Source organism: Pristiophorus japonicus, chromosome 1 (assembly GCF_044704955.1).
Source record: "Pristiophorus japonicus isolate sPriJap1 chromosome 1, sPriJap1.hap1, whole genome shotgun sequence".
In the NCBI taxonomy this organism is placed as follows: Eukaryota; Metazoa; Chordata; class Chondrichthyes; family Pristiophoridae; genus Pristiophorus; species Pristiophorus japonicus.
In genome coordinates, this window is record NC_091977.1 from 545,547,683 (window position 1) to 545,575,591 (window position 27,909).

General features: G+C 54.1%; 1 protein-coding gene across 1 annotated transcript in view; it reads right to left on the minus strand.

The window, feature by feature from the left end:
- LOC139273152 (dynein regulatory complex protein 11-like) overlaps nucleotides 1-27,909 on the minus strand; it is a 245,807-nt gene that overhangs the window by 124,352 nt on the left and 93,546 nt on the right. The window contains exons 5-10 of the mRNA XM_070889687.1: nucleotides 17,867-17,951; nucleotides 15,340-15,474; nucleotides 6,475-6,538; nucleotides 5,891-5,997; nucleotides 4,477-4,566; nucleotides 1,293-1,360 (exon numbers count right to left, since the gene is read on the minus strand). Coding sequence (XP_070745788.1) covers nucleotides 1,293-1,360; nucleotides 4,477-4,566; nucleotides 5,891-5,997; nucleotides 6,475-6,538; nucleotides 15,340-15,474; nucleotides 17,867-17,951 — 549 coding nt within the window. The remainder of the gene's footprint in view (nucleotides 1-1,292; nucleotides 1,361-4,476; nucleotides 4,567-5,890; nucleotides 5,998-6,474; nucleotides 6,539-15,339; nucleotides 15,475-17,866; nucleotides 17,952-27,909) is intronic.

The following is a 27,909-nucleotide window of genomic DNA, read 5'->3' on the forward strand; positions in this document are numbered from 1 at the left end:
AGTGTCCGGGGTGAGTGTCCCGGGGAGGGTGTCCAGGGAGAGTGTCCGGGGAGAGTGTCCGGGGAGAGTGTCCGGGCGAGTGTCCAGGCGAGTGTCCGGGGAGAGTGTCCGGGGAGAGTGTCCGGGGTGAGTGTCCGGGGTGAGTGTCCCGGGGAGGGTGTCCAGGGAGAGTGTCCGGGGAGAGTGTCCAGGGAGAGTGTCCAGGGCGAGTGTCCGGGGAGAGTGTCCGGGGAGAGTGTCCATGGAGAGTGTCCGGGGTGAGTGTCCCGGGGAGGGTGTCCAGGGAGAGTGTCCGGGGAGAGTGTCCCGGGGAGAGTGTCCCGGGGAGGGTGTCCAGGGAGAGTGTCCGGGGTGAGTGTCCGGGGAGAGTGTCCAGGGAGAGTGTCCAGGGCGAGTGTCCGGGGAGAGTGTCCGGGGAGAGTGTCCGGGGAGAGTGTCCCGGGGAGGGTGTCCAGGGAGAGTGTCCGGGGTGAGTGTCCGGGGAGAGTGTCCAGGGAGAGTGTCCAGGGCGAGTGTCCAGGGTGAGTGTCCGGGGAGAGTGTCCGGGCGAGTGTCCGGGCGAGTGTCCAGGCGAGTGTCCGGGGAGAGTGTCCGGGGAGAGTGTCCGGGGAGAGTGTCCGGGGTGAGTGTCCCGGGGAGGGTGTCCAGGGAGAGTGTCCGGGGTGAGTGTCCGGGGAGAGTGTCCAGGGAGAGTGTCCAGGGCGAGTGTCCAGGGTGAGTGTCCGGGGAGAGTGTCCGGGGAGAGTGTCCAGGGCGAGTGTCCGGGGAGAGTGTCCGGGGAGAGTGTCCGGGGTGAGTGTCCGGGGAGAGTGTCCGGGGAGAGTGTCCGGGGTGAGTGTCCCGGGGAGGGTGTCCAGGGAGAGTGTCCGGGGTGAGTGTCCCGGGTGAGTGTCCCGGGGTGAGTGTCCGGGGTGAGTGTCCCGGGGAGGGTGTCCAGGGAGAGTGTCCGGGCGAGTGTCCAGGCGAGTGTCCGGGGAGAGTGTCCGGGGTGATTGTCCCGGGTGAGTGTCCCGGGGAGGGTGTCCAGGGAGAGTGTCCGGGGAGGGTGTCCAGGGAGAGTGTCCGGGGAGAGTGTCCAGGGAGAGTGTCCAGGGCGAGTGTCCGGGACGTGAGTCTAGGCCGGGTGGCGGTGGGGATGGAGTGGCGGAACACTCGCGGTGGAGCGGGGTGTCAGTGTGACGCGGCCCGAATGATGGTCCCAGTGGTGTTGGGAACGTTGACAGCGCAGGTCCAACACCAGCCCGAGGGTCACACACAGGTCGCGATTGTGAGACCAGCTCTGAAGCTTTTACCTGTTTGCTGTCAAGTCTTTGTCCTGTTTCTTTGCTCCTTTATCTTTAGCTTTACTTTTATTTTTTCCCTAAAGACAAATGCAAAAGTTAGATTCGGGTTGAATCAGTGGCGGTGCACAGGAAACACACAGTATCTGATTGAGTTCCACACGTGAGACTTTCCGAGGCCTGCCTGATGGAGTGAGGCGATGGAGCCCGATGGAATCGAGCAAACTCTCCAGAGGCGGCAAGGGGCAGGTGTGTGTGAGCATAAATGGGACGCTCCGTCTGACAATTCACCGTCCCCTCGGCAGTGTCAGGCTCTCTCACCTGAGGATCCCAAGTCCCCAATGTTTCAGGAGCTCGGGCCGCTGATCGCGACAACAGGCTGTCAGCGGTCAGCGCTGAACGGTCAGAATCCGGCTACCCCACACTGTATGCTTCATCCCGAATGTGGAACCAAAGTGTGGCTCTCTGTCTCACACTCAATACCTCGGCTGGGGAATTATTGTCAAAACATTTACTGACAACACTCAGATGTAAATGATTGGAGAACTAGAGCAAGTAGCTGGGGAGGCCTGGTGACTATAGTGGGTAGGTGGGGTTGGGGGATATGGGGAGAAGGTGGGTAGGTGGGGTTGGGGATACGGGGAGAAGGTGAGTAGGTGGGGTTGGGTATATGATGAGAAGGTGGGTAGGTGGGGTTGGGGGATATGGGGAGAAGGTGGGTCGGTGGGGTTGGGGGATATGGGGAGTAGGTGGGGTTGGGGGATATGGGGAGAAGGTTGGTAGGTGGGGTTGGGAGATATGGGGAGAAGGTGGGTAGGTGGGCTTGGGGGATATTGGGAGAAGGTGGGTTTGGGGGAGATGGGGAGAAGGTGGGTAGGTGGGGTTGGGGGATATGGGGAGAAGGTGGGTTGGTGGGGTTGGGGATATGGGGAGAAGGTGGGTAGGTGGATTGGGGATATGGGGAGAAGGTGGGTAGGTGGATTGGGGATATGGGGAGAAGGTGGGTAGGTGGGGTTGGGGGAGAAGGTGGGTAGGTGGGGTTGGGGGAGAAGGTGGGTAGGTGGGGTAGGGGGATATGGGGAGAAGGTGGGTAGGTGGGGTTGGGGATATGGGGAGAAGGTGGGTAGGTGGGGTTGGGGGATACGGGGAGAAGGTGGGTAGGTGGGGTTGGGGATATGGGGAGAAGGTGGGTAGGTGGGGTTGGGGGATATGGGGAGAAGGTGGGTAGATGGGGTTGGGGATATGGGGAGAAGGTGGGTAGGTGGGGTTGGGGGATGGGGAGAAGGTGGGTAGGTGGGGTTGGGGGATACGGGGAGAAGGTGGGTAAGTGGGGTTGGGGGATACGGGGAGAAGGTGGGTAAGTGGGGTTGGGGGATACGGGGAGAAGGTGGGTAAGTGGGGTTGGGGGATATGAGGAGAAGGTGGGTAGGTGGGATTGGGGGATACGGGGAGAAGGTGGGTAGGTGGGTTTGGGGGATACGGGGAGAAGGTGGGTAGGTGGGATTGGGGGATACGGGGAGAAGGTGGGTAGGTGGGATTGGGGGATACGGGGAGAAGGTGGGTAAGTGGGGTTGGGGGATACGGGGAGAAGGTGGGTAAGTGGGGTTGGGGGATATGAGGAGAAGGTGGGTAGGTGGGATTGGGGGATACGGGGAGAAGGTGGGTAGGTGGGTTTGGGGGATACGGGGAGAAGGTGGGTAGGTGGGATTGGGGGATACGGGGAGAAGGTGGGTAGGTGGGATTGGGGGATACGGGGAGAAGGTGGGTAGGTGGGATTGGGGGATACGGGGAGAAGGTGGGTAGGTGGGATTGTGGGATACGGGGAGAAGGTGGGTAGGTGTGATTGGGGGATACGGGGAGAAGGTGGGTAGGTGGGATTGGGGGATACGGGGAGAAGGTGGGTAGGTGGGGTTGGGGGATACGGGGAGAAGGTGGGTAGGTGGGGTTGGGGGATACGGGGAGAAGGTGGGTAGGTGGGGTTGGGGGATACGGGGAGAAGGTGGGTAAGTGGGATTGGGGGATAAGGGGAGAAGGTGGGTAGGTGGGATTGGGGGATACGGGGAGAAGACGGGTAGGTGGGGTTGGGGGATACGGGGAGAGGGTGGGTAAGTGGGATTGGGGGATAAGGGGAGAAGGTGGGTAGGTGGGATTGGGGGATACGGGGAGAAGACGGGTAGGTGGGATTGGGGGATACGGGGAGAAGGTGGGTAGGTGGGATTGGGGGATACGGGGAGAAGGTGGGTAGGTGGGATTGGGGGATACGGGGAGAGGGTGGGTCGGTGGGATTGGGGGATACGGGGAGAAGGTGGGTAGGTGGGATTGGGGGATACGGGGAGAAGGTGGGTAGGTGGGATTGGGGGATACGGGGAGAAGGTGGGTAGGTGGGATTGGGGGATATGGGGAGAAGGTGGGTAGGTGGGATTGGGGGATACGGGGAGAAGGTGGGTAGGTGGGATTGGGGGATACGGGGAGAAGGTGGGTAGGTGGGATTGGGGGATACGGGGAGAAGGTGGGTAGGTGGGATTGGGGGATACGGGGAGAAGGTGGGTAGGTGGGATTGGGGGATACGGGGAGAAGGTGGGTAGGTGGGATTGGGGGATACGGGGAGAGGGTGGGTAAGTGGGATTGGGGGATACGGGGAGAAGGTGGGTAGGTGGGATTGGGGGATACGGGGAGAGGGTGGGTAGGTGGGATTGGGGGATACGGGGAGAAGGTGGGTAGGTGGGATTGGGGGATATGGGGAGAAGGTGGGTAGGTGGGATTGGGGGATACGGGGAGAAGACGGGTAGGTGGGATTGGGGGATACGGGGAGAAGGTGGGTAGGTGGGATTGGGGGATACGGGGAGAAGGTGGGTAGGTGGGATTGGGGGATACGGGGAGAAGGTGGGTAGGTGGGATTGGGGGATATGGGGAGAAGGTGGGTAGGTGGGGTTGGGGGATACGGGGAGAAGGTGGGTAGGTGGGATTGGGGGATACGGGGAGAAGGTGGGTAGGTGGGATTGGGGGATACGGGGAGAAGGTGGGTAGGTGGGATTGGGGGATACGGGGAGAAGGTGGGTAGATGGGGTTGGGGATATGGGGAGAAGGTGGGTAGGTGGGATTGGGGGTTACGGGGAGAAGACGTGTTGGTTACATGCTGTTGGAGATTGAACCTCATTGCCTGATTACATGGTCTGGGCCCTCCGACGGATGATACCTTTTTGCCCTTTGGTTTGGGAGGATTGCTGAAATCTCGTTCCACAGCCATTCTCAAATTCTTCAGCTCTTCTCTCATCAGCTCGTCCACCTGTGGGGTCAGAGTGCAGGAGGTGACTATCATCAGACAGACTAGGACTAATTCTGCCCAAGCCCCCTGCTCCCAGTCTCGCCGGACTGACCCTTTGGGGAGTCTGTGACAGAATCCCTGCCCTTCCTACAGCTCCACAACTGCAGCAGACCCCCTGAGCCCCTCCCCAAGCACCCCGCCTTCACCCAGAGGGTGTCAGCCAGGCCCCACCCTGTCCTCACCCCAGGGGACAGCAGTCCCTTGGCCCAAGCCCCAATAACCTGCCCCATTATATTGGGGGGATAATATCCCAATAATCTGCTCCCATTATATTAGGGGCAGTTTATTGGGGCATTAACCCCGCATTATACTGGGGGGAGTAATTCCCCATTATATTGGGGGGGTTTAATTTCCCCACTATATTGGGGGGGGGGTTAATTCCTGTGATGCTTTGACTCAGGGGGCAGTGTGTGACTATCAGGTTGTCCCAATCGGCAGAATCCGGGTCGACTCGTTTGCTGGCGAAGGGAGGGTGTCCCCCGCCCCCACCCCCACCCCCGGGGCCCTGAGGGAAGGGTTTTCCCCCCCCCCCCCCCGGGACCCTCAGGGAAGGGTGTGCCCTCCCCCCACCCCCGGGGCCCTGAGGGAAGGGTGTGTGTCCCCCCCACCCCCGGGGCCCTGAGGGAAGGGTGTGTGTCCCCCCCCCCCGGGACCCTCAGGGAAGGGTGTGCCCCCCCCCCACCCCCGGGACCCTGAGGGAAGGGTGTGCCCCCCCCCACCCCCGGGACCCTGAGGGAAGGGTGTGCCCCCCCCCCCGGGACCCTCAGGGAAGGCTGTGCCCCCCCCCCCGGGACCCTGAGGGAAGGGTGTGCCCCCCCCAGGACCCTGAGGGGAGGGTGTGCCCCCCCCCACCCCCGGGACCCTGAGGGGAGGGTGTGTGTCCCCCAGGACCCTGAGGGGAGGGTGTGTGTCCCCCAGGACCCTGAGGGGAGGGTGTGTGTCCCCCAGGACCCTGAGGGGAGGGTGTGTGTCCCCCAGGACCCTGAGGGAAGTGTGTGCCCCCCCCAGGACCCTGAGGGGAGGGTGTGTGTCCCCCCGGGACCCTGAGGGAAGGGTGTGCCCCCCCCGGGACCCTGAGGGAAGGGTGTGTGTCCCCCAGGACCCTGAGGAAAGGCTGTGCCCCCCCCGGGACCCTGAGGGAAGGGTGTGCCCCCCCCCCCGGGACCTTCAGGGAAGGCTGTGCCCCCCCCGGGACCCTGAGGGGAGGGTGTGTGTCCCCTGGGACCCCCGGACCCTGCAGCAAAGCCCTATCGATGTGAGGGGCAGGCTGGTGCCGGAGTCCTACCTGAAGCCGGATCTCCCCCTCCAGCTCCTTCCTCTTGCTCTCCTTCTCCAGCTCCACATCATGTTGCTGCCGGAGGTTGGTCGACTCATCGCGCTCCTTCCACACGGCTGGGGGAAATGAGAGTGGTTAAACAGGAGGGGAGCCCGCACAGTGCTGCCCTCTGCCCTCGGTGCTGGCCATGGGTACATCACCTTCATTCACCATTCCCCCCTTCTCCGATCCCACAACCCCCTCCCCCCGGCTCCAGCTCTCACTGGGCTCTGCGTATACTGGACAGCGATGGCCAGGTGTGTGAGGCTGCACAGTGTCGGGGGCGGAGGTCGTTCCACCATGGGGGGGGGGGCAGATCGTTCCACTATGGGGAGGGGGGTGGCAGATTGTCCCACCATGAGGGAGGGGGTGTCCATGACCACACACACATGCTGTATCTGCCCGATGTGTTACTGAGGCCGATCATGGTCCCTTGAATGGATCAGCGAACACACTGGGGCCTTGTCCTTCTGTTAGCCCCTCACTGACTCAAGCACGCACCATGTGCAGGTAGCTCCACACAGACACAGCACGGCCTCACTACAGCTCCTTACTTCTATACAGCTTGTTCCCCTCGATGACGTCTGGCATGAAGTAGGAGAATCCCTCGGGATTAGGCTGGGGTCAAAGAAAAGACAGGTAGGTCAAAAAACATCCTCATTTCCCTCATCTAAATTATACACAGTGTTTACACTCAGTGTAAGGTCCTGTATATACAGTGTGTACACTCAGTGTATGGTCATGTATATACACAGTGTGTATACTCAGCGTATGGTCCTGTATATACAGTGTGTACACTCAGTGTATGGTCATGTATATACACAGTGTGTATACTCAGCGTATGGTCCTGTATATACAGTGTGTACACTCAGTCTTTGGTCCTGTATATACAGTGTGTACACTCAGCGTATGGTCCTGTATATATAGTGTGTACACTCAGTGTAAGGTCCTGTATATACAGTGTGTACACTCAGTGTATGGTCCTGTATATACAGTGTGTACACTCAGCGTATGGTCATGTATATACACAGTGTGTATACTCAGCGTATGGTCCTGTATATACAGTGTGTACACTCAGTGTATGGTCCTGTATATACACAGTGTGTATACTCAGCGTAAGGTCCTGTATATACAGTGTGTGCACTCAGTGTATGGTCCTGTATATACAGTGTGTACACTCAGCGTATGGTCCTGTATATATAGTGTGTACACTCAGTGTAAGGTCCTGTATATACAGTGTGTACACTCAGTGTATGGTCCTGTATATACACAGTGTGTATACTCAGCGTATGGTCCTGTATATACACAGTGTGTATACTCAGCGTAAGGTCCTGTATATACACAGTATGTATATTCAGTGCATGGTCCTGTATACACAGTGTACACTCAGCTTGTGGTCATAGAAACATAGAAAATAGGTGCAGGAGTAGGCCATTCGGCCCTTCGAGCCTGCACCGCCATTCAATAAGATCATGGCTGATCATGCAATTTCAGTACCCCATTCCTGCTTTCTCTCCATACCCCTTGAGCCCTTTAGCCGTAAGGGCCACATCTAACTCCCTTTTCAATATATCCAATGAACTGGCCTCAACAACTTTCTGTGGTAGAGAATTCCACAGGTTCACAATTCTCTGAGTGAAGAAGTTTCTCCTCATCTCGGTCCTAAATGGCTTACCCCTTATCCTTAGACTGTGACCCCTGGTTCTGGACTTCCCCAACATTGGGAACATTCTTCCTGCAGCTAACCTGTCCAATCCTGTCAGAATTTTATATGTTTCTATGAGATCCCCTCTCATTCTTCTAAACTCCAGTGAATATAAGTTGATTCAGCCTTTCTTCATATATCAGTCCTGCCATCCTGGGAATCAGTCTGGTGAACCTTCGCTGCACTCCCTCAATAGCAAGAACATCTTTCCTCAGATTAGGAGACCAAAACCGAACACAATATTCCAGGTGAGGCCTCACCAAAGCCCTGCAGTAAGACCTCCCTGCTCCTATACTCAAATCCCCTCGCTATGAAGGCCAACATGCCATTTACCTTCTTCACCACCTGCTGTACCTGTATGCTAACTTTCAATGACTGATCTACCATGACACCCAGGTCTCGTTGCACCTCCCCTTTTCCTAATCTGTCACCATTCAGATAATATTCTGCCTTCGTGTTTGTTATGTCTCAAATAAAGTAACGTAACTGAGTACTGTAGACAGGAGTAAGTGTGACCTTAGTTCCTTTATTCTACTCCAGAGTGCTGGTACAGCATGGGAGCAGTGCTCCCAAGGGATGCTGGGATCCCCTCTGGTGGCGGTATAATACTGGGTTGCATACATAACATCACTCCCTCCCAAAGTCAACAGTACACTTATTTACAGGGTGAGACGATCTGGGGCCTTTCGCTCCCTTGTCGATTATCTCGGTACAAATGTGGGTGTGGGTGAGTTGGTCAGTTCTTCAGTGGGCTGCTGGGCAGCTGGCCTTGCTGGGCTGCCGGGGATGGTGAGTTCAACTTCGTGGTCAACCGTGATGTCAGTTGCCACTTGTGTGTGTGTTGGACGGTCAAAGTTGGCGGTGTCCTCTTCGGGTGGCTGTCCATGAATCACAGTTTGGTTTGGTCCAAGTGCTTTCTGCCGTTAGTCCATTTTGACCTGAAACACCCTATTCCCTTCTTTGGCTATGACAGTGCCCGCAAGCTATTTGTGACCATGTCCATAATTGAGTACAAGTACAGGGTCATTGACCAATATCGCGTGACAAGTTTGCATGATCATGGTATCTGCTTTGTTGATGCCGCCTGCCCTTGATGTGATCATGGAGATCAGGATGGACAAGAGAGAGCCTTGTTTTGAGCGCCCTTTTCATGAGTAGCTCGGCTGGGGGAGTCCCGGTGAGTGAGTGGGGTCTGGTGCGGTAGCTGAGCAGCACTAGGGACAGCCGGGTCTGCAGGGAGCCTTCCGACATGCGTTTCAAACTTTGCTTGATGGTCTGAACTGCCCGTTCTGCCTGGCCGTTGGATGCGGGCTTGAACGGGGCAGATGTGACGTGCTTGATCCCATTGTGGGTCATGAATTCTTTGAATTCAGCACTGCTGAAACACGGCCCATTGTCACTGACAAGGACATGTGGCAAACATGGCTCGTAGGCTTTCGATGGTGGCAGTGGACGTGCTTACAGACATTACACATTCAATCCATTTTGAATAAGCATCCACAACAACCAAAAACATTTTGCCTAGAAACGGACCACAAAGTCCACGTGGATCCTAGATCACAGTTTGGAGGGCCACGACCACAAACTTAGCGGGGCCTCCCTGGGTGCATTGCTCAGCTGAGAGCAAGTGTTGCATTGGCGCGTGCATGACTCTAAATCTGAGTCGATGCCAGGCCACCACACATGGGATCTAGCTATAGCTTTCATCATTACTATTCCTGGGTGGGTACTATGTAGGTCGCTTATGAACGTTTCTCTGCCTTTCTTCGGAAAAACCACGCGATTACCCCACAAAAGACAGTACACGCCTGTATGGACATTTAGACTTTGCACCGCTGGAACGGCTTAATCACCTCCTGCATCACCGCTGGGACACCGGACCAGCTCCCATGGAGGACACAGTGTTTTATCAGGGACAGTACAGGATCCTGGCTGGTCCAGGTCCCGATCTGGCGGGCCGTAACGGGTGACTTTTCATTTTCAAATGCATCCATCACCAAGAGCAAGTCCGCAGGTTGTGCCATTTCCACCCCGGTGGTGGGCAATGGTAGCCGACCGAGAGCATCAGCGAAGTTCTCTGTGCCCGGTCTGTGGCAGATTACATAGTTACATGCAGACAGCGTGAGCGCCCATCTTTGGATGCGAGCAGAGGCATTGGTGTTAATCCCTTTGCTCTCTGAGACTAGCGATATGAGCGGCTTATGGTCAGTTTCTAACTCAAACTTAAGACCAAACAGATACTGGTGCATTTTTTTTACCCCATAAACGCACTCCAGAGCTTCTTTTTCAATCATGCTGTAGGCCCTTTCGGCCTTGGACGCATAGGCGACCAGTTGCAATGTCCCCGATTCATTTGCTTGTTGGAACACACACCTGACCCCTGTGCGAAGACGCATCACAAGCTAGCACTAAATGTTTACATGGGTCATACAGAACAAGCAGTTTGTTGGAACATAACAGATTTCTGGTTTTCTCAAAAGCTGTCTCTTGTGATTTCCCCCATACCCAGTCATCTCCCTTGCGTAACAACACATGTAGAGGTTCTAGCAAGGTGCTTAACCCGGGTAGGAAATGACCAAAACAATTGAGGAGTTCCAGGAACGACCGCAGCTCCGTCACGTTCTGTGGTCTCGGCGCGTTCTTGATGGCCTCTGTCTTGGTGTCGGTGGGTCTGATGCCATCTGCCGCGATTCATCTCCCCAAGAACTCGACCTCTGGCGCCAGGAAAACATACTTCGAGCGTTTCAATCTGAGTCCCACACGATCTAGCCGACTTAGAACCTCTTCCAGGTTCTGCAAGTGTTCGATGGTGTCCCGACCTGTGATCAATATGTCGTCCTGGAAAACCATGGTGCGTGGAACCGACTTTAGCAGACCCTCCATGTTCCTTTGAAAAATAGCCTCGGCTGATCGAATCCGAAATGAGCATCTATTGTAGATGAACAGACCTTTGTGCGTTGCTGCAGGTGAGGCCTTTCGAAGATACCGCCAGCTCCTGGGTCATGTAGGCCGAGGTCAGGTCCAACTTGGTGAACATCTTCCCTCCTGCCAGTGTCACAAATAGGTCGTCTGCCTTGGGTAGCGGGTACTGGTCCTGCAGCGAAAAACGGTTAATCGTTATTTTATAGTCCCCACAAATTCTGCCCGTGCCATCGCCTTTGAGGAGCAGAACAATCGGACTGACCCACTCGTTGAACTCCACCAGCGCGATGATGCCTTCTTGTTGTAACCTGTCCAGCTTGATCTCCACTTTCTCTCGCATCATATTTGGCACCGCCTGTGCCTTGTGGTGGATGGGTCGCGTACCGGGAATCAAGTGGACCTGCACCTTCGCCCTCAAGAAACTTCCGATGCCTGGCTCAAATAACGACGGAAACTTGCTCAGAACCTGGGCACATGAGGCGTCGTCGACTGACGAAAGCGTTCGGATGTCATCCCAGTTCCAGCCAGGCTGAGCCTGTTTCCCCAGGCGGTCCCAGTTTCCCGCTGTGCTTCTCAGGCTGTGCCGGGCTCAGTCTCTGCGGGGGTGCACCTCCTCGCAGCGTGGAGCCTCGCTAGGCTCAGGTTACAAGCCTCGAACAGGAGTCGCAGGTCAGTGCGAGGTCCTTTCGGCCCGGGGTACAAGTGGGCCGGCGCAGGGACCCTTTGGCCCGGACCTGGCCTGGCACCACCCGGGACACACAGCAGGGCCCTGAGCCCGGGACACACACACCAAGGAAAACGGACAACAAGCCAAGGAGAGTGAAGGTAGCAGCCCCGACTGGCTCGGTGTCGCTCAGTGCCAAAACACCCACGGAGCTGTCTTTTGCCTGGTGTGCTCGCCAGATGGATCTGTGTGGGCTCTGCGCCGGCCTGCTTCTGTCCCGGGCCAAAGGGACCCCTGCACCTTAACCGACTTTTAATTCTTCTTTTAAAAAAATCTTTGAATCAATCTTAACTTTTAAACAATTGGGGAAACTTTTATAACCTATTATTGATCTGCATCTTAGACTTTCGAACAACTCTTAGAAACTTTTTGAACAAATTGGGAATTTTCATCAACTTTTAACTTTTAAAATAACTTTGGAAGTCACCTTCCTAAAGCCTGCCCCCAACCCAGCCTCGGGCCATCTACCACCAATGGCGCTACTCGGCGCCGAGCTTGTGACCAACACTTCGCCGTAGGCAGTTAGGCTTATCGAGCTGTGCTGGTCTCCAGTTGTCTTGGATCCCCTTGCCACTGGACCAAGACCTTGTCCAGCTAAGCCCGTGCGGTTGTCTGTGTGCAGCAGCCACCCCACGTTAAAAGAACTCACGCACTGGCATCTTCCGTTCCGTCAGTATGAAGTTTGGGACCTTGAACGTCAGGACCCTCATGGACAATCCCAACAGCAACAGGCCGGAACGCCACACCGCCATAGTTGCCCGGGAAGGCAGACGTTTTAACATTGAGATCGCCGCCCTAAGTGAGACCCGGGCGAGCAGGGGAAGGCCAGTTGAAGGAACATGGTGGAGGGCACACCTTCTGGAAAGGGAAACCAGAGACAGAACGCCATCTTCATGGAGTCGGCTTTGCCGTCAAGAATGAGCTGGTCGACCGCCTCAAAGACTCGCCCTGTGGGGTCAACGGACGCCTCATGACTCTCCATATCAACCTATCTCGGAACCAATGTGCCACAGTCATCAGTGCGTACGCCCCTACACTCGTTGCAACGGATGAGGCAAAAGAGGGTTTTTATTCCATCCTTGTCCCGTGTCCCCACGGGCGACAAATTGATCCTCCTGGGTGATTTTAATACCAGGGTTGGCGAAGACACAGCCCTCTGGGGAGACGTGATTGGCAGAGAGGGGGTAGGGAAAGCCAATTCGAGCGGTACCCTACTCCTGACAAAATGTCGAGAACATGAATTCCTCATCACCAACACCCTGTTCCACCAGAGGGACAAATACAAGGCATCATGGCAACACCCTCGCTCCAAACACTGGCACCTGCTCGACTGAGTCATCATCCGAGCCAGGGATCACAAGGATGTGCGCTTCACCCGCGCCATGACAGGAGCTGACGACTGCTGGATGGACCACCGCCTAATCCAATCCATCATCGACAACAACATAGACTCAAAGCAGAGGGGGCAGCAGAAACAGTTCCGCAAAAAAGTTAATGCCAGGGCACTTAGAGACCCAGCTAAGAGAGCCCTATACAGCCAGCGCCTCACAGCCAATCTGGTGTGCCTTGATGACCCTGAGATGCTGAATGCCCACAGTGCAACGATGTCTCCACAAGATCCTGCAAATCCCCTGGGAGGACAGGTGCACCAACATCAGTGTCCTCGACCAGGCTAACATCCCCAGTATTGAAGCACTGACCACACTCGATCAGCTTCGCTGGGCAGGTCACATAGTACACAAGCCAGATACGAGACTCCCTAAACAAAGGCTTTACGCGGAGCTCCTTCATGGTAAACAAGCCAAAGAAGGACAGCGGAAACATTATAAGAACACCCTCGAAGCCTCGCTGGTAAAATGCGACATCACCACTGACACCTGGGAGACCCTGGCCGCAGACAGCCCGGGGTGGAGAAAGCCCATCCGGGAGGGCGTTGAGCTCTTTGAGTCTCGACGCAAGGAGCGTGAAGAGGCCAGGCGCAGGCAGCGGAAGGAGCGCGCGGCAAACCAGCCCCACCCACCCCTTCCCCCGACCAATGTCTGTCCCACCTGTAACGGGGTCTGTGGCTCTCGTATTGGACTGTTCAGCCATCAAAGAACTCACTTTGGGAGTGGAAGCAAGCCCTCCTCGATTCCGAGGGACTGCCTATGATGAAGATGAGTTCCAGCAGATTTTCCCCAGCCAGCTTCTGCCGAACAGTGTGGGGCCATCTCCTGGTACAATCCATAGTGGGAGTTCGTGCACTGCTCCATCATCGGAGACTTTTACTGCTGCGCTGCCAATTACAGGGGTCAGCTCTTTAGTGTAAGTTCTCAGCTTGGTATGAATAAGGCTCAGCTTGGGCCTGTGTGCCTTGTTGCACCACAGCCTGTCGAAGGCCTTTTTGCTCATGATTGACTGACTCACACCCGTGTCCGATTCCATGGATACTGGAATTCCGTTCAGTTTGAATCTTAACATGATCGGTGGACATTTTGTGGTGAAGGTGTGTACCCCGTACACTTCTGCCTCCTCGGTTTGAGTCTCTAGTTCAGTTTGATCCACCATGGATCGGTCTTCCTCTGCAACGTGGTGGTTTGCAGCTCGTCTGCACATTCTCTGGAGGTGTCCCATTGTTCCACAGCCTTTGCACACACAGTGTTTGAAGCGGCATTGATGGTCTCGATGATCACCTCCGCAGCGTCAACAAGGTGTTAATTGTCTCGCATTAACACTTGATGGTGGACTCTGAGTCATCTGAGATCGTGCAGCTGCAAGCGTGTATGTTCTGCCATTTGCATTCCTGCCTGAAAACGACGTTATTTTGTGTAAAGTACTTGCCGAAACATCTTTATGCTGTGAAATTTGTTTGGTGTTATCGGTGATGGACATAAATGCCAGGGCTATCGTTATGGAAACATAGAAACATAGAAAATAGGTGCAGGAGTAGGCCATTCGGCCCTTCGAGCCTGCACCACCATTCAATAAGATCATGGCTGATCATTCACCTCAGTACCCCTTTCCTGCTTTCTCTCCATACCCCTTGATCCCTTTAGCCGTAAGGGCCATATCTAACTCCCTCTTGAATATATCCAATGAACTGGCATCAACAACTCTCTGCGGTAGGGAATTCCACAGGTTAACAACTCTCTGAGTGAAGAAGTTTCTCCTCATCTCAGTCCTAAATGGCCTACCCCTTATCCTAAGACTGTGTCCCCTGGTTCTGGACTTCCCCAACATCGGGAACATTCTTCCCGCATCTAACCTGTCCAGTCCCGTCAGAATCTTATATGTTTCTCTGAGATCCCCTCTCATCCTTTTAAACTCCAATGTATAAAGGCCCAGTTGATCCAGTCTCTCCTCATATGTCAGTCCAGCCATCCCGGGAATCAGTCTGGTGAACCTTCGCTGCACTCCCTCAATAGCAAGAATGTCCTTCCTCAGATTAGGAGACCAAAACTGAACACAATATTCCAGGTGAGGCCTCACCAAGGCCCTGTACAACTGCAGTAAGACCTCCCTGCTCCTATACTCAAATCCCCTCGATATGAAGGCCAACATAACATTTTCCGCCTGTACCTTTATTGTACACATCCCTTATTTCTTGTTTGATGCTGTCCCCAACCTCACTACTACTGTTTGGTGGTCTGTACACAACTCCCACTCGCGTTTTCTGCCCTTTGGTATTCCGTAGCTCCACCCATACCGATTCCACATCATCCAGGCTAATGTCCTTCCTTATTATTGCGTTAATCTTCTCTTTAACCAGCAACGATACCCCACCTCCTTTTCCTCTCTGTCTATTCTTCCTAAATATTGAATACCCCTGGATGTTGAGTTCCCAGCATTGGTCACCCTGGAGCCATGTCTCTGTAATCCCAATCACATCGTATCCGTTAATTGTTATCTGCGCAGTTAATGCATCCACCTTATTCCGAATGCACAGTGTGTATACACAATGTGTGCACTCATCATTTGGTCCTGTGCATACAAAGTGTGTACACTCAGCGTATGGTCCTGTATACACAGTGTGTACACTCAGCGTGTGGTCCTGTGTACACACAGTATTATCCCATGTGACTGGCTCACCTCTGGCTTCTTTTTTGCTTTCTTTACTTTATTTTCTTTCTTTTCTTTATTCTCTTCCTTTGGTGCATTCTTCGGGCCTTTTTTTGCGAGCAGCTTTTCTTCCTCCGCCGCCTCTGCAGCGATTTCTGCCGTCAGCTGTGACAGGAAAACCCGGGAAAGTGAAGGACAAATACTGGTCCTGGTACTGTTCCCAACCCGGCCGCACTGCCCTCCCTCCCCCGCTCCCCTCCCCTCCCCTCCCCCGCTCCCCTCCCCCGCTCCCCCTCCCTCCCCTCCCCCCCTCCCCTCCCCTCCCCCGCTCCCCCTCCCCTCCCCTCCCCCGCTCCCCTCCCCTCCCCCCCCTCCCCTCCCCTCCCCCGCTCCCCCTCCCCTCCCCTCCCCCGCTCCCCTCCCCTCCCCTCCCCCGCTCCCCTCCCCCGCTCCCACTCCCCTCCCCTCCCCCTCCCCTCCCCCGCTCCCCTGCCCGCTCCCACTCCCCCTCCCCCTCCCCCGCTCCCCCTCCCCTCCCCCGCTCCCCCTCCCCTCCCCCGCTCCCACTCCCCCTCCCCTCCCCCGCTCCCCCTCCCCTCCCCTCCCCCGCTCACCCTCCCCTCCCCCGCTCCCCCTCCCCTCCCCCGCTCCTCCTCCCCTCCCCTCCCCCGCTCCCCTCCCCCTCCCATCCCCCGCTCCCCGCTCCCCTCCCCCGCTCCCCTCCCCCGCTCCCCCTCCCCTCCCCTCCCCCGCTCCCCTCCCCCCACTCCCCCGCGCCCCCTCCCCCTCTCCTCCCCCACTCCCCCTCCCCCGCTCCCCTCCCCTCTCCCGCTCCCCTCCCCCTCCCCTCCCCCACTTCCCCTCCCCCACTTCCCCTCCACCCACCCCCCCACTCCCCCTCCCCCGCCCCCTCCCCTCCCCCCTCCCCCACCCCTCCCCCGCCACCCCTCCCCCGCTCCCCCACCCCCAGTCCCCCTCCCCCGCTCCCCTCCCCCTCCCCCTTCCCCGCTCCCCCTCTCCCCTCCTCTGCTTCCCCTCCCCCACCCCACCCGCTCCCCCACCCCCCACTCCCGCTCCCCCTCCCCGCTCCCCCTCCCCCCACTCCCCCGCTTCCCCTCCCCCCTCTACTCCCCCACTCCCCCTCCCCTACCCCCCGCTCCCCCTCCCCCGCTTCCCCTTCTCTGCTCCCCCTCTCACCCTCCCCCCAACCCCCTCCCCTCCCCCACCCACCCCCGCTCCCCCTCCTCCGCTCCCCCTCCCCCCACCTCACCCCGCTCCCCCGCTCCCCCTCCCCACACGCCCCCGCCCCCACTCCCCCGCTCCACCTCCCCCGCTGCCCTTAACCTGCCCCCACTCCTCCCCCGCTCCCCCTCCCCCGCTCCCCCCTCCCCCGCTCCCTCCTCCCCCGCTCCCCCTCCCCCGCTCTCCCTTCCTCCAACCCCTCCCCCGCTCCCGCTCCCCTTAACCTGCCCCCCTCCCCCACTCCTCCCCCGCTCCCCCCCCGCTCCCTCCTCCCCCGCTCCCCCTCCCCCGCTCTCCCTTCCTCCAACCCCTCCCCACTCCCGCTCCCCCTCCCCCGCTCCCCTTAACCTGCCCCCCCTCCCCCACTCCTCCCCCGCTCCCCCTCCCCCGCTCCCCCCTCCCTCCTCCCCCGCTCCCCCTCCCCCGCTCTCCCTTCCTCCAACCCCTCCCCCGCTCCCCCCTCCCCCGCTCCCTCCTCCCCCGCTCCCCCTCCCCCGCTCTCCCATCCTCCAACCCCTCCCCCGCTCCCGCTCCCCCTCACCACTCCTCCCCCGCTCCCTCCATCCAGCCTGTCCGCAGCCGCCCTCCCCCGCTACCCCTCCCCCGCTCCCCGCATCCAGCCCGCCCGCAGCCGCCCTCCCCGGCTACCCCTCCCCCACTCCTCCCCTGCTCCCCCTCCCCCACTCCCCCCACCCAGTCCGTCTCCCACCCCCTCCCCCGCTCCCACCCATTCCGCACCCCAGATCCCCGCCCCCACTCCACTGCCCCGCTCCCCCGCTTTCATCCCCTGCTCCCCACCACTGCACCCCCACTCCCCTCTCCTGTTCCCCCCAGCCCCGCTCTCCCCAGCCCCACTCCCCCCACCCGTGCGCCCCTCCCCTCACCCCCACTCCCCTCCCGCAACTCCCCTCCCCTGGGTTTTTGGGGGAGGGAAGTGGGAGGTGTGAGGGGATGGGGAAGTGGTGTGGGGAAGTTTGGGGGATGTGTGTTGGGGAATGGGGAATGGGGAGAGGAGTGGGGAGTGGGGGAGGGGAGTGAGGAGTGGGGAGTGGGGGAGGGGAGTGAGGAGTGGGGGAGGGGAGTGGAGTGCGGGGTGGGGAGTGGAGGAGGGGTGTGAGGAGTGGGAGAGGGGAGTGGGGAGGTGAGTGCGGGAGAGGGAGGGGAGTGGGGAGTGGGGTGTGGGGGAGTGGAGTGGGGGAGGTGGTGCAGGGGAGGGGCAGGAGGAGGGGGAGGCGATGTATACACCAATGCTCGGACGGACTGGGCTGTGGCATGTGCTTGCTCAGGACGTTTCTCCGATACAACAAAGCTCTACCTGATCAGGCGTTTTCTCGGCGAAGAGTACCCCTGAGCCTCCTTGCTCCATGCTGGGGTATTCGGGGAACTTTCCTGTGGTGTTACTGTGGGCACAACCAACACAGAGTGAGAAACAGAGAAACATAGAAAATAGGTGCAGGAGTAGGCCATTCGGCCCTTCTAGCCTGCACCGCCATTCAATGAGTTCATGGCTGAACATTCAACTTCAGTACCCCATTCCTGCTTTCTCAACATACCCCTTGATCCCCCGAGTAGTAAGGACTACATCTAACTCCTTTTTGAATATATTTAGTGAATTGGCCTCAACAACTTTCTGTGGTAGAGAATTCCACAGGATCACCACTCTCTGGGTGAAGACGTTTCTCCTCATCTCGGTCCTAAATGGCTTACCCCTTATCCTTAGACTGTGACCTCTGGTTCTGGACTTCCCCAACATTGGGAACATTCTTCCTGCATCCAACCTGTCTAAACCCATCAGAATTTTAAACGTTTCTATGAGGTCCCCTCTCATTCTTCTGAACTCCAGTGAATACAAGCCCAGTTGATCCAGTCTTTCTTGATAGGTCAGTCCCGCCATCCCAGGAATCAGTCTGGTGAATCTTCGCTGCACTCCCTCAATAGCAAGAATGTCCTTCCTCAAGTTAGGAGACCAAAACTGTACACAATACTCCAGGTGTGGCCTCACCAAGGCCCTGTACAACTGTAGCAACACCTCCTGCCCCTGTACTCAAATCCCCTCGCTATGAAGACCAACATGCCATTTGCTTTCTTAATCGCCTGCTGTACCTGCATGCCAATCTTCAATGACTGATGTACCATGACACCCAGGTCTCTTTGCATCTCCCCTTTTCCTAATCTGTCACCATTCAGATAATAGTCTGTCTCTCTGTTTTTACCACCAAAGTGGATAACCTCACATTTATCCACATTATACTTCATCTGCCATGCATTTGCCCACTCACCTAATCGATCCAAGTCACTCTGCAGCCTCATAGCATCCTCCTCGCAGCTCACACTGCCACCCAACTTAGTGTCATCCGCAAATTTGGAGATACTACATTTAATCCCCTCGTCTAAATCATTAATGTACAATGTAAACAGCTGGGGCCCCAGCACAGAACCTTGCGGTACCCCACGAGTCACTGCCTGCCATTCTGAAAAGTACCCATTTACTCCTACTCTTTGCTTCCTGTCTGACAACCAGTTCTCAATCCATGTCAGCACACTACCCCCAATCCCATGTGCTTTAACTTTGCACATTAATCTCTTGTGTGGGACCTTGTCGAAAGCCTTCTGAAAGTCCAAATACACCACATCAACTGGTTCTCCCTTGTCCACTCTACTGGAAACATCCTCAAAAAATTCCAGAAGATTTGTCAAACATGATTTCCCTTTCACAAATCCATGCTGACTTGGACCTATCATGTCACCTCTTTCCAAATGCGCAGCTATGACATCCTTAATAATTGATTCCATCATTTTACCCACTACTGATGTCAGGCTGACCGGTCTATAATTCCATGTTTTCTCTCTCCCTCCTTTTTTAAAAAGTGGGGTTACATTGGCTACCCTCCACTCCATAGGAACTGATCCAGAGTCGATGGAATGTTGGAAAATGACTGTCAATGCATCCGCTATTTCCAAGGCCACCTCCTTAAGTACTCTGGGATGCAGTCCATCAGGCCCTGGGGATTTATTGGCCTTCAATCCCATCAATTTCCCCAACACAATTTCCCGACTAATAAGGATTTCCCTCAGTTCCTCCTTCTCACTAGACCCTCTGACCCCTTTTATATCCGGAAGGTTGTTTGTGTCCTCCTTAGTGAATACCGAACCAAAGTACTTGTTCAATTGGTCTGCCATTTCTTTGTTCCCCGTTATGACTTCCCCTGATTCTGACTGCAGGGGACCTACGTTTGTCTTTACTAAACTTTTTCTCTTTACATATCTATAGAAGCTTTTGCAGTCTGTCTTAATGTTTCCTGCAAGCTTCCTCTCGTACTCTATTTTCCCTGCCCTAATCAAACTCTTTGTCCTCCTCTGCTGAGTTCTAAATCTCTCCCAGACCCCGGGTTCACTGCTATTTCTGGCCAATTTGTATGCCACTTCCTTGGCTTTAATACTATCCCTGATTTCCCTTGATAGCCACGGTTGAGCCACCTTCCCTTTTTTATTTTTACGCCAGACAGGAATGTACAATTGTTGTAGTTCATCCCTGCGGTCTCTAAATGTCTGCCATTGCCCATCCACTGTCAACCCCTTCAGTATCATTCGCCAATCTATCCTAGCCAATTCACGCCTCATACCTTCAAAGTTACCCTTCTTTAAGTTCTAGACCATGGTCTCTGAATTAATTGTTTCATTCTCCACCCTAATAAAGAATTCCATCATATTATGGTCACTCTTCACCAAGGGACCTCGCACAACGAGATTACTAATTAATCTTCTCTCGTTACACAACACCAAGTCTAAGATGGCCTCCTCCCTAGTTGGTTCCTGAACATATTGGCCGAGAAAACCATCCCTTATGCACTCCAGAAATCCTCCTCCACCGTATTGCTTCCAATTTGGTTAGCCCAATTTATATGCATATTAAAGTCACCCATTATAACTGCTGCACCTTTATTGCATTCACCCCTAATTTCCTGTTTGATGCCCTCCCCAACATCACGACTACTGTTTGGAGGTCTGTACACAACTCCCACTAGCATTTTTTGCCCTTTGGTGTTCTGCAGCTCTACCCATATAGATTCCACATCATCCAAGCTAATGTCCTTCCTAACTATTGCATTAATCTCTTTAACCAGCAATGCTACCCCAACTCCTTTTCCTTTTATTCTATCCTTCCTGAATGTTGAATACCCTTGGATGTTGAGTTCCCAGCCCTGATCATCCTGGAGCCACGTCTCTGTAATCCCAATCACATCATATCCGTTAACATCTATTTGCACAGTTAATTCATCCACCTTATTACGGATACTCCTTGCATTAAGACACAAAGCCTTCAGGTTTGTTTTTTTAACACTCTTTGTCCTTTTAGAATTATGATGTAGTGTGGCCCTTTTTGTTTCTTGCCTTTGTTTACTCGGCCTTCCACTATTGCTTTTTACCTTTCTACCATCTGTTTCTGACTCCATATTACTTCGCCCTGTCTCACTGCATAGGTTCCCATCCCCCTGCCATATTAGTCCGGAGACGGTCACTGCATCAGTTAGAGCGACTGAGACCGAGCGCTCCCCCACTCCAGCAACTACAGCTGGGGGAATGGTGAGCTAGGACACCATCCATCTTTCATCAGAATGGCACTGTCGGAGGGGCAGTACTGAGGGAGCGCTGCACTGTCGGAGGGGCAGTACTGAGGGAGCGCCGCACTGTCGGAGGGGCAGTACTGAGGGAGCGCTGCACTGTCGGAGGGGCAGTACTGAGGGAGCGCCGCACTGTTGGAGGGGCAGAACTGAGGGAGCGCCGCACTGTTGGAGGAGCAGTACTGAGGGAGTGCCGCACTGTTGGAGGGGCAGAACTGAGGGAGCGCCGCACTGTCGGAGGGGCAGTACTGAGGGAGCGCCGCACTGTTGGAGGGGCAGAACTGAGGGAGCGCCGCACTGTCGGAGGGGCAGTACTGAGGGAGCGCTGCACTGTCGGAGGGGCAGAACTGAGGGAGCGCCGCACTGTTGGAGGAGCAGTACTGAGGGAGTGCCGCACTGTCGGAGGGGCAGTACTGAGGGAGTGCCGCACTGTCGGAGGGGCAGTACTGAGGGAGCGCCACACTGTTGGAGGGGCAGTACTGAGGGAGAGCCGCACTGTCGGAGGGCAGTACTGAGGGAGTGCCGCACTGTCGGAGGGGCAGTACTGAGGGAGCGCCGCACTGTCGGAGGGGAAGTAGTGAGGGAGTGCCGCACTGTCAGAGGGGCAGTAGTGAGGGAGTGCCGCACTGTCAGACGGGCAGTGCTGAGGGAGTGCTTCACTGTCGGATGGGCAGTACTGAGGGAGTGCTGCACTGTCGGAGGGGCAGTAGTGAGGGAGTGCTGCACTGTCGGAGGGGCAGTACTGAGAGAGCGTCGCACTGTCGGAGGGGCAATAGTGAGGGAGTGTCGGACTGTCGGAGAGGCAGTACTGAGGGAGCGCTGCATTGTTGGAGGGGCAGTAGTGAAGGAGTGCTTCACTGTAGGAGGGGCAGTACTGAGGAGCGCTGCACTGTCGGAGTGGCAGAACTGAGGGTGAGCCGCACTGTCGGAGGGGCAGTACTGAGGGATGGCTGCACTGTCGGAGGGTCAGAACTGAGGGAGTGCCGCACTGTCGGAGGGGCAGTACTGAGAGAGCGCCGCACTGTCAGAGGGGCAGTACTGAGGAGTGCTGCTCTGTCGGAGGGGCAGTACTGAGGAAGCGCCGCACTGTTGGAGGGGCAGTACTGAGGGAGGGCCGCACTGTCAGAGGGACAGTACTGAGGGAGCCCTGCACTGTCAGAGGGACAGTACTGAGGGAGCCCTGCACTGTCAGAGGGGCAGTACTGAGGGGACCCTGCATTGGCCCACTCACCTAACCTATCCAAGTCACTCTGCAGCCTCATAGCATCCTCCTCGCAGCTCACACTGCCACCCAATTTAGTGTCATCCGCAAATTTGGAGATATTACATTTAATCCCCTCGTCTAAATCATTAATGTACAATGTAAACAGCTGGGGCCCCAGCACAGAACCTTGCGGTACCCCACTAGTCACTGCCTGCCATTCTGAAAAGTACCCATTTACTCCTACTCTTTGCTTCCTGTCTGACAACCAGTTCTCAATCCATGTCAGCACACTACCCCCAATCCCATGTGCTTTAACTTTGCACATTAATCTCTTGTGTGTGACCTTGTCGAAAGCCTTCTGAAAGTCCAAATACACAACATCAACTGGTTCTCCCTTCTCCACTCTGCTCGTTACATCCTCAAAAAATTCCAGAAGATTTGTCAAGCATGATTTCCCTTTCACAAATCCATGCTGACTTGGGCCTATCATGTCACCTCTTTCCAAATGCGCTGCTATAACATCCTTAATTATTGATTCCATCATTTTACCCACTACTGAGGTCAGGCTGACCGGTCTATAATTCCCTGTTTTCTCTCTCCCTCCTTTTTTAAAAAGTGGGGTTACATTGGCTACCCTCCACTCCATAGGAACTGATCCAGAGTCTATGGAATGTTGGAAAATGACTGTCAATGCATCCGCTATTTCCAAGGCCACCTCCTTAAGTACTCTGGGATGCAGTCCATCAGGCCCTGGGGATTTATTGGCCTTCAATCCCATCAATTTCCCCAACACAATTTCCCGACTAATAAGGATTTCCCTCAGTTCCTCCTTCTTACGAGACCCTCTGACCCCTTTTATATCCGGAAGGTTGTTTGTGTCCTCCTTAGTGAATACCGAACCAAAGTACTTGTTCAATTGGTCTGCCATTTCTTTGTTCCCCGTTATGACTTCCCCTGATTCTGACTGCAGGGGACCTACATTTGTCTTTACTAACCTTGTTCTCTTTAAAACGGACTGCAAAAGCTTCTATAGATATGTAATGTCCCTGCAAGCTTCCTCTCGTACTCTATTTTCCCTGCCCTAATCAAACCCTTTGTCCTCCTCTGCTGAGTTCTAAACTCTATGAAGAGAAAAAGATTAGTGAAGACAAACACAGGTCCCTTGCAGTCAGATTCAGGTGAATTTATAATGGGGAACAAAGAAATGGCAGACCAGTTGAACAAATATTTTGGTTCTGTCTTCATGAAGGAAGACACAAATAACCTTCCGGAAATACTAGGGGACCGAGGGTCTAGTGAGAAGGAGGAACTGAAGGATATCCTTATTAGACAGGAAATTGTGTTGGGGAAATTGATGGGATTGAAGGCCGATAAATCCCCGGGGCCTGATAGTCTGCATCCCAGAGTACTTAAGGAAGTGGCCCTAGAAATAGTGGATTCATTGGTGATCATTTTTCAACAGTCTATCGACTCTGGATCAGTTCCTATGGAGTGGAGGGTAGCTAATGTAACACCACTTTTTAAAAAAGGAGGGAAAGAGAAAACGGGTAATTATAGACCGGTTATCCTGACATCAGTAGTGGGGAAAATGTTGGAATCAATTATTAAGGATGAAATAGCAGCGCATTTGGAAAACAGTGACAGGATCGGTCCAAGTCAGCATGGATCTATGAAAGGGAAATCATGCTTGGCATATATTCTAGAATTTTTTTGAGGATGTAAGTAATAGAGTGGACAAGGGAGAACCAGTGGATGTGGTGTATTTAGACTTCCAAAAGGCTTTTGACAAGTTCCCACACAAGAGATTGCTGTTCAAATTAAAGCACATGGTACTGTGGGTAATGTACTGACATGGATAGAGAACTGGTTGGCAGACAGGAGGCAGAGAGTCGGGATAAACGGGTCCTTTTCAGAATGGCAGGCAGTGACTAGTGGAGTGCCGCAGGGCTCAGTGCTGGGACCCCAGCTCTTTACAATATACAACAATAATTTGGATGAAGAAATTGAGTGTAATATCTCTAAGTTTGCAGATGACACTAAGCTGGGTGGTGGTGTGAGCTGTGAGGAGGATGCTAAGAGGCTGCAGGATGACTTGGACAGGTTAGGTGAGTGGGCAAATACATGGCAGATGCAGTATAATGTGGATAAATGTGAGGATATCCACTTTGGTGGCAAAAACACAAAGGCAGAATATTATCTGAATGGCGGCAGATTAGGAAAAGGGGAGGTGCAACGAGACCTGGGTGTCATGGTACATCAGTCATTGGAAGTAGGCATGCAGGTACAGCAGGTGGTGAAGAAGGCAAATGGCATCTTGGCCTTCATAGCTAGGGGATTTGAGTATAGGAGCAGGGAGATCTTACTGCAGTTGTGCAGAGCCTTGGTGAGGCCTCAGCTGGAATATTGTGTTCAGTTTTGGCCTCCTAGTCTGAGGAAGGACGTTCTTGCTATTGAGGGAGTGCAGTGAAGGTTCACCAGACTGATTCCCAGAATGACAGGACTGACATATGAGGAGAGATTGGATCGACTGTGCCTGTATTCACTGGAGTTTAGAAGGATGAGAGGGGATCTGATAGAAACATATAAAATTCTGATGGGATTGGGCAGGTTAGATGCAGGAAGAATGTTCCCAATGTTGGGGAAGTCCAGAACCAGGGGACACAGTCTAAGGATAAGAAGTAGGCCATTTAGGACTGAGATGAGGAAAAACTTCTTCACTCAGAGAGTTGTTAACCTGTGGAATTCCCTGCCGCAGAGAGTTGTTGAGGCCAGTTCATTGGATATATTCAAGAGGGAGTTAGATATGGCCCTTACGGCTAAAGGGATCAAGGGGTATGGAGAGAAAGCAGGAAAGGGGTACTGAGGGAATGATCAGCCATGATTTTATTGAATGGTGGTGCAGGCTCGAAGGGCCGAATGGCCTACTCCTGCACCTATTTTCTATGTTTTTATGTTTCTATACTCCCGAGAATTTCGTATCATTTCCAGTCCTCAGACAACCGAGGTGAATCGCCTGCAGGTTAAAATCAAAGGCAGTTGGGCCCCAAGGCCTCAGCAACTGGCCAAGGTAACAGTGGCCAAAGACTGCCCTAAGTGGAGGAAGTGCATCCGGGAGGGCGCTGAGCACCTCAAGTCTCAACGCCGAGAGCATGTAGAAAACATGCGCAGACAGCGGAAAGATCATGTGGCAAACCTGTCCTGCCCACCCTTTCCCTCAATGACTATCTGTCCCACCTGTGACAGAGTCTGTGGCTCTAGTATTGGACTGTGCAGCCACCAAACAACTCTCTTCAGGAGTGGAAGCAAGTCTTCCTCGATTCCAAGGGACTGCCTATGATGATGATGAGTGCATTGAAGTCTTGCTATCCGTGCCTGGGACAACACATTGCCCAAAGCTGTCCATATGTGAAGGAAGAGTGTTTCTACTGCAAGAAAACTGGGCATCTTGCCAAGGCGTGCCGACAGAAGAGTAAACCGATGTTCAATGCTCGAAATAGAAATCGCCAGAGACTACATAGCATGGAAGAGAAGTAACAGGACGAGCAGTTTCTGGAGATAAACATCATCAGGACAAGGGAATCTCACAGCGATTCGCGATGTATCATCATCCAGGTAGACGTTGCAGGAATGAGGACACCCGTAGAAATCGACACTGGTGCATCCGTGAGCGTAGTACCAGAATCGCTATATCTCGACAAGTTCTGTGATTTTCGACTAGAGAAATCAAAGGTGCAGCTGAGAGGGTACTCAGGAGAGCAAATCCCTGTCGGAGGAAGTGTCACCATACCAGTGAAATACCAGGATCAGTATCAGAGCTTGCCTCTCACAGCAGTGGCAGGAGACAAGCCGGCCTTGATAGGTAGAAATGGGTTGGGATCACTGAAGCTGGATTGGAATGAGATTTTTTTATGTGGAAACAAAATTAGCATTGAAAGATGATGTCATCAAGCAGGATCCGAAGGTGTTCCGTGAAACAGGCAGTGCGATCCAAGACTTCAGGGTGAGTGTCAGGGTACAGAAGGATGCTAGACCAGTTTACTGCAAGCCATACGCACTCAAGAAGAAAATTGAGACAGAACTCAAAGACTCGAGACTGAGAACATTATCTCTAAGATAGATCGATGTAATTGGGCTACACTCATTGTTGTTGTACCTAAGTCAGATGGTAAGGTAAGATTGTGTGGTGAATATAAAGTAACCGTAAACCTGGTTCTAGAGGGTAATGTCCCCAATACATTGCCGAATATAAAAGATTTGTTCACAACACTGACAGGTGGTCAGATCTTCTCAAAGTTATGTCTGAAAAATTCCTACCTACAACTTGAGTTAGATGAGGAGTCCAAGTCATGCTTGACAATAAATACTCATCCAGGCCTATATCAGTTCAATAGGCTACTGTTTGGAGTGTCTTCTGCCCCTGCCATATTCCAAGGGGTTATGAACCTGATTTTGCAAGGTATTGAAGGGGTAATATTTTATTTAGATGACGTACTAATTTCAGCACCAAACAGACAAATTCATAACATATTGAATGAAGTCCTCAAACGGCTAGAGAAGCACAGAGTACGAGTGTCTGCTCGCAAGTATGAGTTATTTCAAAACTCAGTGGAGTACTTAGGGCACAGAGTAGACAAAGATAGTTTACATCCAACCAAGGGAAAGCTGGATGCAATCAGAAATGCACCCACTCCCAAGAATGTCGCTTAACTTCAATCATTTTTGGGTCAGTTAAATTATTACAGGAAGTTGCTCCTAAATTTGGCTATAGTATTACATCCACTGAATGAACTATTGAAAAAACAGGTCCATTGGAAGTGGTCAGAAGAATGTGACACAGCATTGAAGGAACGTAAAAGCCAGTTGGTAGAGAGCACCATGTTAGTTCACTATGACGTATCCAAGGAGATCAAGCTAGCATGTGATGCCTCTCCGTATGGAGTTGGGGCAGTGATCTCTCATGTATCACGTAGTGGGGAGGAGAGACCAATTGCTTTTGCTTCATGCACTCTTAGTGCCAGTGAGCGGAATTATGCTCAGATCGAAAGGGAAGCTTTGGCATTAATTTTTGGGGTCAAGAAGTTCCACAAATACTTGTGTGGTCATAAGTTTAGTATCATTAGTATCATAGTACCAAAAGCCCCTGACACCAATCCTCCATCCAAAGTCCCCAGTTTTAACATTAGCTGCAGCCCGAATGCAGAGATGGGCTTTGATTTTGTCAGCATATATGTATGATATTGAATACAGAGGATCAGCTGATCACAGTAATGCTGATGCAATGTCTAGATTGCCTGCCCCATCACAAGTTACACCCGATAGGGAAGAAGTGTTCAATTTCTCATACATTGATGAACTGCCAGTCACAGATGAAGAGATTGGTAGAGCAACCAAACGTGACCCAGTTCTGTTAAAGATAGTTGATTACATAGAACATAGAAACATAGAAATTTACAGCGCAGAAGGAGGCTATTCCGGCCCATCGTGTCCACGCCGGCCGACAAAGAGCCACACGGCCCTCGGTCAGCAGCCCTG